This window comes from Myxine glutinosa, chromosome 12 (assembly GCF_964187855.1).
Source record: "Myxine glutinosa chromosome 12, kmMyxGlut1.1, whole genome shotgun sequence".
Classification (NCBI taxonomy): domain Eukaryota; kingdom Metazoa; phylum Chordata; class Myxini; order Myxiniformes; family Myxinidae; genus Myxine; species Myxine glutinosa.
The window spans coordinates 86,044,856-86,056,765 of NC_136272.1; the positions used below are offsets into that span (position 1 = coordinate 86,044,856).

The following is an 11,910-nucleotide window of genomic DNA, read 5'->3' on the forward strand; positions in this document are numbered from 1 at the left end:
TGAGCCAGCACCTCCATCACAGCTACAAATAGTAGTGGACTTAGTACCGACCCCTGATGCACTCCCACCTTCACCTCAAACTCACCACTGTTCCCGTCCTTCGTCCTTACAGCTGTGCGTGCTCTTTTGTACATTGCCATCACTACTCTGATCAACCATTCCTCCACTCCTAACTTCCTCAATGCCCATGTCAATACTTTGCGTGGAACCCTATCGAATGCTTTCTCCAGATCAACAAACCCAAAAAACAACTTCTTCCTCTTATCCATGTACTTCTCCTGCAACTGCCTCACAATGAAAAGCGCATCTGTCGTTCCTCTTCCTGGCATAAATCCAAACTGCATTTCGTCGATCTTCACTTTCTTCCTTATCCTCCTCTCCAACACCCTTTCCAATACCTTCATTCCATGCTCCAATAACTTTATCGCTCGGTACGAGCCACACTCCAGAGGGTCACCTTCCCCCTTGTATAGAGGGATGAGGGTACTCAGTTCCCAATCCACTGGAATGCGGCCTTCTTTCACCACCAGATTACAGATCTCTGTCATTCTCTTCACACCCCAACTTCCTGCTGCCTTCAACATATCTCCCACAACTCCCGTCGGCCCTCCCGCTTTTCCACTCTTCATTGCTTTTATCGCTTCCTCAACTTCCTTCTCAGTTATCTTCTCTGCCGGTCCTAAAACTGGGTTACTCTCTATGTTGCCATCCCATTCATTCTCTGTATTCAACAGCATTTCCATATATCTTTTCCATCTTCCTTTAATTCCATCTGGGTCGACAACGATTTGTCCCACTTCATCCTTCACGCAACTCACCCCCATCACATCACACCTCTCTTTCGCTATGTGCTTTGCAATCCTGAATACTGCTTTCTGACCCTCTTCCGAATCCAAGCGTTCTCCGAACATTTTCCTACATGCCTCCTGCGCCTTTGCTACCTCTTTCTTTGCAGCCTTCCTGGTTGCCTTATAACTTTCATGCTCTGCTGTTTCTGCTCCCGTACCCTTCGCCTTCTGCCACTCTTTGAACTTCTTCCTCTTCTCGTCAATCCTCTTTCCAACCTCAACATCCCACCACCATGTTTCCGAGTGCCTCGGTGGTCCTTTTGTCCATCCACATACCTCACCAACGGCTCCCAACAGACTATCTTTCATTGACATCCAACCACTTTCAAGCTCAACCACATCATCCTCTACCCTACTCAGCCTCTCTTTTAATGCCTCCCTTACTGTCACCTCTTTCAACCTCCACACCTTCATTCTCGGTTGGTACTTCACCCGCCGAGCTCTCCTCGCACCTTTCACCCTTATGTCGCAGACAACCAAGTGGTGCTGTGAAACAGCCTCCTCCCCCGGGATCACCTTTTTGTCCCGGAGGTGCCCCCTATCTCGCCGACGCACCATCAGGTAGTCAACGGTTGTCGTTGACCCACCTGACGTGTATGTAACAAGCTTGTTGTCCTCTTTCTGGAACTGAGTATTACAAATCAACAAATCAGCTCCATCAGCAAACTCCAAAATCCTTTCACCTTCTCTATTTCTCACACCATATCCGTAACCCCCATGAACTCCCTCAAAACCATCCATACTCCTTCCCACATGTCCATTCAGGTCTCCTCCCACCACAACAACTTCCTCATCTTTCACGTTTTCCATCAGCTTCTCTATCGCACACCAGAACTTGTCCTCTTCATCGCTTCGACCAACCTGCGGAGCATATCCCGAGATGACGTTCATCAAGAGCTTTCCAATCAGCATTTTCACCATCATCAACCTATCACTCACTCTAGTCACACTCACCACACTGTCTACAAACTCCTCAGAAAACAGGACACCAACACCATTCACGCCCTCCGGGCACCCTTGCCACACAAACTTGTATTTCTGTCCCTGCCTACCCTTCACCATTCTCACACCACTTCCCTTCCATCTCGTCTCTTGCACACAACATATGTCCACTCTTCTTCTGACCAATACTTCCACCACTTGTCCTGATCTCCCTGTCATTGTCCCCACATTCCATGTCCCAAACCTCAGAAACCGATCTCCACTTCGGGCTGCACCCTGCCCATATGTACTTGTGATTGTCATGGTTCTCTTTTTTGAGGCAATGTTTTTATGTATATGCAATATATTGTTGCGAATATGGAATTTGGCCTCCATATCCGCTTGTAAATATTCCCCTATTTTCTCCAATACTCCCCAACTTTCCCCAATCCCCCATTCCCTAGTCCCATTGCATGTAAATAACAATCAGTAGAGCCGACCTTCCCCTTATTCCCCCATTAAATGTCGTGCCCAGGTCCACCGCACCACACGTAGACAACTTTCGGACATCTTCCTAGTTATTCTTAATCTATGTCAGTTAAGGCCTCGTTTCCATTAATTATGACTCTTCGTTGCACCAGAATGTGATTATATGGCATCAGTAGTGAGTTTAGGACCTTTCCCATACCTCCTCCCATCTTCTTCCCCAAACAACAACTACAACAACAATTACAACTACAACTACGACTACAACAACAGAGGGGCGGGGAGTGTGCGTCCTCACACCGGCTCGGTTACCCGCCATGACCATGCGCTCCACGGCGTTACCCCGAAGGGGCTGGCTGTCAGCTCCTCGTCAGGGGCGGAGCCAGTAACCCCCCCACGCACCCAATGAGAAGCAACGTGCCGATTCCATCTGGGGCGGAGCTAACGAGCCGAGGGCGTGTCACTCCCCGCCGGATATACGCGGCCCCGCGCCGGATGTGACGTCAGATGCGCCTCAGCTTGGAGAGAGAAGCCACCGCCACCCCCAGCGCGACGATACCTCCCCGCATCTTTGGACCGGACCGGACCGTACTGTACCCTGCCCCGAGCCCAGGAGGACCTGGAGCCATCGATACCCGCTTTCCTGTCATCAACCCCCGTGTGAGTCAGCCGTTGTCCCGTTTGTCTGTCGTCTGTCCGGGGTTAATATAAGAGTGTGTCTAAGTGCCTGTCTTTCTGTGATTATACCTCTAGCCCCTGTAATCTGACCTTTCCGTACGAATATAATCTCCTCCGGAGGTCTTGAGAATTGAACCATTGGTGTCGTATTGTGTTATTGTAATCCAGCCGGGTGTCTTCTTTTTCTTATTGAGCCAGCATCGCGCGACTAGTCAACGTTCGGGCACAATCGGGTAACTTGTGCAGACGTGGTCATACCATAAAACCGCTCGGTAAATAACATCCAAGCCACGTCTGTAACAATATATTGCCAAGTATATATATATATAATATATGCCAAGTCTATATATATATATATATATATATATATATATATATATATATAAATATATATATATATATATAATATATATATATATATAATATATACATATATATATATATACATACATACATACATACATACATACATACATATATATATATATATATATATATATATATATATACATATACATGCATATATATATACATATATACACACACACACACACACACACACACACACACACACACACACACACACACACCAGGAAACTGGACAAACTACGCACAGAACTATCCTCACACCACACGTGCACTTGCCACCCCAGAAACGATGCCGACCCAACATTACGGACGCTGCACACGGTACACACCAGCAACCACGTGTATAAAACAACAACCGTAATGAACCTATGCACATTGGCAATGTGAATAAATGGGTTGTAAATTAATTTTTTTCATTAAGACTTTTATTTATTTATTTATTTTTATAAATGTATTTTAGACAAGGGTGAAAACATAACCTCCATCCATCCACCTTCAGTGGCGGAGGTAACAAGAGCGAGAATTACTTTGCAATAAATGTGCCCTACCAAGTTTAAGTTCAATATAAGTAAGCACATATCTTTATTTTGGTGGTGTATAATGCCAGGTGTGTACCCCGGTTTAGAATAGGTACACCGTATCCCTGCGTGTCGTAAGAGGCGACTAAAAGGGTTGGCGTCAGGAAGGACATCCGGACATTAAAACATTGCTTCAAAAAGAGAACCATGACAATTACAACTACATATGGGCAGGGTACAGCCCGAAGTACCCAGTGGGAGACCCCACTCCCTCTCGTCAAAACTCAAGGTGGGGAACCCGATCGAAGCAAGGGTGGAAATCACTCCATTTATGACGACGAAACGTCTGATGCCTGACGTGGAGATCGGTTTCTGAGGTTTGGGACGTGGAATGTAGGGACAATGACAGGGAGATCAGGAGAAGTGGTGGAAGTATTGGTCAGAAGAAGAGTGGACATATGTTGTGTGCAGGAGACGAGATGGAAGAGAAGTGGTGTGAGAATGGTGAAGGGTAGGCATGGACAGAAATACAAGTTTGTGTGGCAAGGGTGCCCGGAAGGCGTGAATGGTGTTGGTGTCCTGTTTTCTGAGGAGTTTGTAGACAGTGTGGTGAGTGTGACTAGAGTGAGTGAAAGGTTGATGATGGTGAAAATGATGATTGGAAAGCTCTTGGTGAACATCATCTCGCGATATGCTCCGCAGGTTGGTCGGAGCGATGAAGAGAAGGACAAGTTCTGGTGTGCAATGGAGAAGCTGATGTAAAACGTGAAAGATGAGGAAGTTGTTGTGGTAGGAGGAGACCTAAATGGACATGTGGGAAGGAGTGTGGACGGTTTTGAGAGAGTTCATGGGGGTTACGGATATGGTGTGAGAAATGGAGAAGGTGAAAGGATTTTGGAGTTTGCTGATGGAGCTGATTTATTGATTTGTAATACTCAGTTCCAGAAAGAGGATAATAAGCTTGTTACATTCACGTCAGGTGGGTCGACGACAACCGTTGACTACCTGCTGGTGCGTAGGCGAGATAGGGGGCACCTCCGGGACACAAAGGTGATCCCGGGGGAGGAGGCTGTTTCACAGCACCACTTGGTTGTCTGCGACATAAGGGTGAAAGGTGCGAGGAGAGCTCAGTGGGTGAAGTACCAACCGAGAATGAAGGTGTGGAGGTTGAAAGAGGTGACAGTGAGGGAGGCATTAAAAGAGAGGCCGAGTATGGTAGAGGATGATGTGGTTGAGCTTGAAAGTGGTTGGATGTCAATGAAAGATAGTCTGTTGGGAGCCGTTGGTGAGGTATGTGGATGGACAAAAGGACCACCGAGGCACTCAGAAACATGGTGGTGGGATGATGAAGTTGGAAAGAACATTGACGAGAAGAGGAAGAGGTTCAAGGAGTGGCAGAAGGCGAGGGGTATGGGGGCAGAAAAGGCAGAGCATGAAAGTTATAAGGCAGCCAAGAAGGCTGCAAAGAAAGAGGTAGCAAAGGCGCAGGAGGCATGTAGAAAAATGTTCGGAGAACGCTTGGATTTGGAAGAGGGTCAGAGAGCGGTATTCAGGATTGCAAAGCAGATAGCGAAAGATAGGTGTGATGTGATGGGGGTGAGTTGCTTGAATGATGAAGTGGGACAAATCGTTGTGGACCCAGATGGAATTAAAGGAAGATGGAACAGATATATGGAAATATGTACTGTTGAATGCAGAGAATGAATGGGATGGCAACATGGAGAGTAACCCAGTTTTAGGACCGGCAGAAAAGATAACCGAGAAGGAAGTTGAGGAAGCGATAAAAGCAATGAAGAGTAGAAAAGCAGGAGGGCCGACGGGAGTTGTGGGAGATATGTTGAAGGCAGCAGGAAATTGGGGTGTGAAGAGAATGACAGAGATCTGCAACCTGGTGGTGAAAGAAGGCCGCATTCCAGTGGATTGGGAACTGATTACCCTCATCCCTCTATACAAGGGGAAAGGTGACCCTCTGGACTGTGGCTCGTATCGAGCGATAAAGTTATTGGAGCATGGAATGAAGGTATTGGAAAGGGTGTTGGAGAGGAGGATAAGGAAGAAAGTGAAGATTGACGAAATGCAGTTTGGATTTATGCCAGGAAGAGGAACGACAGACGTGCTTTTTATTGTGAAGCAGTTGCAGGAGAAGTTGTGGACCCAGATGGAATGAAAGGAAGATGGAAGAGATATATGGAAATACTGTTGAATGCAGAGAATGAATGGGATGGCAACATAGAGAGTAACCCAGTTTTTGGACCGGCAGAAAAGATAACCGAGAAGGAATTTGAGGAAGTGATCAAAGCAATAAAGAGTAGAAAAGCGGGAGGGCCGACGGGAGTTGTGGGAGATATGTTGAAGGCAGCAGGAAATTGGGGTGTGAAGAGAATGACAGAGATCTGCAATCTGGTGGTTGGTAAAAGAAGGCCGCATTCCAGTGGATTGGGAACTGAGTACCCTCATCCCTCTATACAAGGGGAAAGGTGACCCTCTGGACTGTGGCTCGTATCGAGCGATAAAGTTATTGGAGCATGGAATGAAGGTATTGGAAAGGGTGTTGGAGAGGAGGATAAGGAAGAAAGTGAAGATTGACGAAATGCAGTTTGGATTTATGCCAGGAAGAGGAACGACAGACGTGCTTTTTATTGTGAAGCAGTTGCAGGAGAAGTACATGAAGAAGAGGAAGAAGTTGTTTCTTGGGTTTGTTGATCTGGAGAAAGCATTCGATAGGGTTCCACGTGAAGTCATGACATGGGCATTGAGGAAGTTAGGAGTGGAGGAATGGTTGATCAGTGTAGTGATGGCAATGTACAAAAGAGCGTGCACAGCTGTAAGGACGAAGGACAGGAACAGTGGTGAGTTTGAGGTGAAGGTGGGAGTGCATCTGGGGTCGGTCCTAAGTCCACTACTATTTGTAGCTGTGATGGAGGTGCTGGCTCGGAACATAGAGGAGGGTTTACCGTGGGAGTTGTTGTATGCAGATGATCTGGTGTTGATTGCAGAAAGTATGGATGGACTGAAGGAGAAGATGAACAAGTGGAAGGAATGTATGGAGACAAAAGGTCTGGAGGTGAATATCGGAAAAACGAAGGTGATGGGAAGTGGTAAAGCATGTGGTGAGGTGGAAAGAACTGGGAAGTGGCCGTGTGCTGTGTGCAGGAAGGGTGTCGGAGTGAATTCCATTCAATGTACAATGTGCGCTGAGTGGGTTCATCAAAAATGTCGTGGTTTGAGAGGGTCATTAATCAGTGTGGCAGCTACATTCAAGTGTAAGGTGTGCACAGAGGGAGCTGCAGATGGAGGAAATGTTGAGTTGGATCTTGGAGAAGGCATGAAGCTGGAAGGTGTGAAAACATTTTGTTACCTCGGAGACATGCTGAATGGAGAAGGTGGATCAGACTCGGCAACGGTTGCTCGAGGGAGATGTGCATGGAAGAAGTTTTGGGAACTGAGTGGCGTGCTGACGAGGAGGGGAGTGTCGTTGAAGCTGAAGGGAAAGGTGTATGCTGCATGTGTGAGAAGTGTTATGATTTATGGGAGCGAGACATGGGTAATGAACATAGAGCAGCAACGAAGGGTGGAAAGGGTGGAAATGCGAATGGTTCGCTGGATGTGTGGAGTATCGTTGAGAGAGAGGAAGACAAATGATGAATTGCGAAAGTTGATGGGAATTGAGCCTGTGATGGATGCTGTGAAGAGAAACAGTTTGAGATGGTTTGTTCATGTGTTGAGGAAGGATGAAAGTGACTGGTTGAGAAGAGTGATGGAAATGAATGTAGAAGGAAGTAGAGGACGGGGAAGACCGAGAAAGACTTGGCTAAAGATGGTCGAAGAAGAAATGCGGGCAAGGGGGTTAACAAGGGGAGATGCAGAAAATATGGCAAAATGGAGAAGATTGTCATGGGGACCGGAAGGCTAACCCCCGCTTTTGCAGGGAAAATGGCCTTAAAATGCCTGTTGTTGTTTTGTTGTATAATGCCACTGGTGCCGAAAATAGTAATAAATAAATAAAAAATCGCATCCGGGTCCGAAGGAAGTGGGTTCAGTTTGGCATTTCTAATATGAAATAGGCAAAGTCTATAACAGAACAAACACTTTTAATTACCTTTTAGAACTCTTTAGAATTACCCTTTAAAACCATTTAGAATTACCCTTTATAACCCTTTAGAATTACCCGAAATACCTTTTACACCCCTTTAGAATTACCCTTTAGAACCCACTAGAATTACTTACAACCCTTTAGAATTACCCTTTAGAACCCACTAGAATTACCCTTTACAACCCTTTACAATGTTACACTCGTGGGGTGGATTGTTTCAGGATGGTACACTCACGGGGCTGCGTTTGCAATGACGAGAAGCTGTGATCATTGGGGTGTACCTTATGTGAAATTCCGGGCCGGCTGTGAAACCAGATTTGCTCTTTTCTTTCTTCCTCCCCTATCGACTTTATTTTTCTTCTTTTGTTAAAAGAAAAACAAAAATCCTCCTTATCGACTTTCTCCCTCCCACCGGAGCTCTACACAATTGAATAGAGAAAGAACCTTTGGGAAGAAAAAAAAGAAGAGGAGAGGGAGGAGGAAGAAGAGTGCGTCGGATCGGTGGAGAATGGCGAAAACCAAACGCAGCACGTACGGTCCAAGTTTTGATGAGAAACTCGGCCTGTGTGAGCTTTTTGAGGATTTTTGATTAATCTCTCTGAGGGCTGCCTGTTGGAGGGACAGTCGGTGCAGGAGAGATTTGGGTGGAGGGGGTTTTTCTCGGTGCACGTGGGATCGATCGTTAGGAAGTGGGAGAGGGAGCCAGAAGCTTGTGCTCCTCAAGTTTCGTCTGAGCCGGCCGGAGGCAACGTGCGGCTTCATGGTCTTGCAGGAACTGTTCTGGGCAAGTCGTTCGTGGAGTTTGAAGACACCCACTGAGAAAGAGAAGAGTGGAGGGGAGGCTCTACCCTCGGGACACGTGGCTGGGGCGAGGCAGCCAGGACACCATCTGAAACAGGCCTGAATTCCCCTCCTCCCCTCCCGGTTTTATTTTACCTTTTATTTCCTTTATATCCTGGCGAATATTTCTTTGTTATTTTGCTACCCTCTCCCTCCCCTTTGGGATTAGCTAGGGATACCGGGTGGGTCGTTTAATTGTCTTGTCTGTTTTGTCTTGGCGCCTGTCTGTCCTTTAATTACTTGATCTTTGCTGCTGCATATCAGCGGGATTTCTTTTCCTTATGATTTGTCTTTTCCTTGGTGTTGCACCCTGTTTTTTCTTGATTTTGAGTAAAGTATTTGCATTTATTCCCCTGTTTTGAATTTGCATTGCATTTCTGAATTGGCATACTGTGTGTTGAAGATTGGGGGGGGGTGTAAAATTGCGTCAGCATTTGGATGGTAGCTTCGCTCGGTCACTTCTGATTGCTCATACGGCGCGACCCGCCCACGGGGAACGTATTGGTCTCCCGAGCACATCGATTCCGATCTCCGGAGCAATAGGCAGTACCCCGAGCCCTTCACAGAAGGGCCAGGTCGTAACAACAACCCACTAGAATTACCCTTTACAAACCTTTAGAATTACCCTTTAGAACCCATTAGAATCACCCTTTACAACCCTTTTCAACCCACTAGAATTACTCTTTACAAACCTTTAGAACCCACTAGAATTACCCTTTAGAACCCACTAGAATGACCCTTTAGAACCCACTAGAATTTCCCCTTAGATTTAGCCTTTACAACCCTTTAGAATTACCCTTTATAAATAACCTTTAGAACCTTCTAGAATTACACTTTAGAATTAAAGTTAGAAAGGTCCTTCTTCTTCATTTTTGACAGACGGGTGGATGGAAGGAAGGACATAGCCAAATATTGAAGCGGTTTCACCGCTTAAAAATAACGCGACGTACATACATGAAGCAAAAACACGCATTCGGCTTCTTAATTCATCGTGGTTATATACTTGGGATCATTCCAATTGCACTGGGCCATGGATCAATACCCAGGCCTGAGGCCTGCCGATCTGTGCTGCTTCATGGAAGGATGGTGCTGGTGCATCACATCACATGGTTTTAATTGGGGGTGGAGACAGACCAGCTGTCCAGCCAATCGGTGTAAAGCAGTGGGGTGGTGTCAGGACCACTGAAAACCAAGGCATGTATAATATGTGGTATGGTCTAAGGTCAGAGGGCATAACTCTGAAAAATTGGGGAAACGCCCCAAAACTCAAACTTGTTCTGTAAGTTATCATAATAAAGGCATGTACCAAGTTTCAGTTGAATATGTTAAAGGGTATGGGGGAAAAGTCTAGAAAACCACAGGTGCGATGGATGGACAGAGGGACGGACAACATGTAGTTCCCTCCAGGTAGGGGACTAACAAGAACAGCAACCACATGGCACTCTTGTAGACCTGCGGTAAAAAGAAAACTAAGGACAGGATATACAGTATATATACAAGCAAACTACCAGAGGGTAAAAGGTCATGCAGCTGATCACGCCCGTGTTACAACCCAGATGGAGTATTCCCACAAACACCCCATCCTTATCAATGTATCATGATGTTGACCAGAGGTATTAGAGTAACATACGGATTATACTTGCAATCAGTTAGAAAAGCAATTTGTACATGATGCCGGCGACAACGTGCCTCCTCTTCGTGAAGGACATCGTGAGATGTTTAACATCCACCAGCAGTCCTGGCAGACGGGGCGCCCAGTTTAACGTCCTTCCAATAGACTTTAAACCCCTTTGTAGAGAATGTGAAACAACCTTTTGCAATTTCACTTCTACGCTGCATTTCCACAACCAACAATTTACGCAGACAGCGCTCGGCTCGGATGGGAATGAACCTTTACGAAGCGAACCGTGAGCCGAACCGTGAGCCGTACCGATCGTCCTGGAATGTCACATCAGGAACAACGCACGTTCCATTTGGAGGGAAAGGCGCTTCCCTCCTTCGCCGACCTGAGTCTGTTCTGATTTGCAAATCGAGACGACCCTCGTCTATCTAGCTCACTCACCCGGTGTTTGGACTTCCTGAGTCCCTGCTGTCAATGTCGTCTTCTCCGATCAGTTGTTGATCCTCATACTCTTCATCATCAGGCACAATAATTGGCTCCATCGCGAGACGACGTGACAGGGGTCCCTCAACGACGTGAGAGGTCCCTCAGCAGGGTAGGCGACGTGACACGGGTCCCTCAACGACGTGAGAGGTCCCTCAGCAGGGTAGGCGACGCGACCCAGGTCCCTCAGCGGGGGCACGCGACGCGACCCAGCCCAGGTTCCCTCAGCGGGGGCACGCGACGCGACCCAGGTCCCTCAGCAGGGGCAGGCGACGCGACCCAGATCCCTCAGCAGGGACACGCGACGCGACCCAGGTCCCTCAGCGGGGACACGCGATGCGACCCAGGTCCCTCAGCGGGGACACGCGACACGACCCAGGTCCCTCAGCGGGGGCACGCGACGCGACCCAGGTCCCTCAGCAGGGGCACGCGACGCGACCCAGGTCCCTCAGCAGGGGCAGGCGACGCGACCCAGGTTCCTCAGCAGCGTGAGGACACCGACACAGGCCCTTCCGCGACGTGAGGAGACGTGACAGGTCCCTCAGCGGGGTCAGGCGACACGACCCAGGTTCCTCAGCAGCGTGAGGACACCGACACAGGCCCTTCCGCGACGTGAGGAGACGTGACAGGTCCCTCAGCGGGGTCAGGCGACACGACCCAGGTTCCTCAGCGCGGTTAGGTTACGCAAACCAGGTTCCTCCCTCAGCAGGATGAAGCGACGTGAGACAGGTCTCTCAGCGGGGAATGGAGATGCGCGGTGGTCTCTGTCTTGTAAATTGAACAGTGCATGCAGACGCGGCACAGGTGGCAAAAGTACAGTTGGCAAAAGTACAGTTGGCAAAAAAAACTGCTTGTGAATCTTTAACAGTTTAGCAAACCTATATCATACACCTATACCGTCTAATGGACATTGTGAAATAACTGCAGGGATCGAGATGACAAGGGTATAAAATGCAATGCCGTGTCTCACGAGTTGAGCTCACATGGCGGTGGAATCGGAGCGGAGTTCAATGGGGGCGTGGCTTGGTAGCTGGTTGGTTGGGCGCGATTAAT

General features: G+C 47.7%; 1 protein-coding gene across 1 annotated transcript in view; it reads right to left on the reverse strand.

The window, feature by feature from the left end:
* BHLHE40 (basic helix-loop-helix family member e40) overlaps positions 1-11,864 on the reverse strand; it is a 39,826-nt gene extending 27,962 nt beyond the window's left edge. The window contains exon 1 of the mRNA XM_068132041.2: positions 10,816-11,864. Within this exon, the coding sequence (XP_067988142.2) occupies positions 10,816-10,916 (101 nt within the window). The 5' untranslated portion in view covers positions 10,917-11,864. The remainder of the gene's footprint in view (positions 1-10,815) is intronic.
* Between the last annotated feature and the right edge of the window lie 46 nt (positions 11,865-11,910).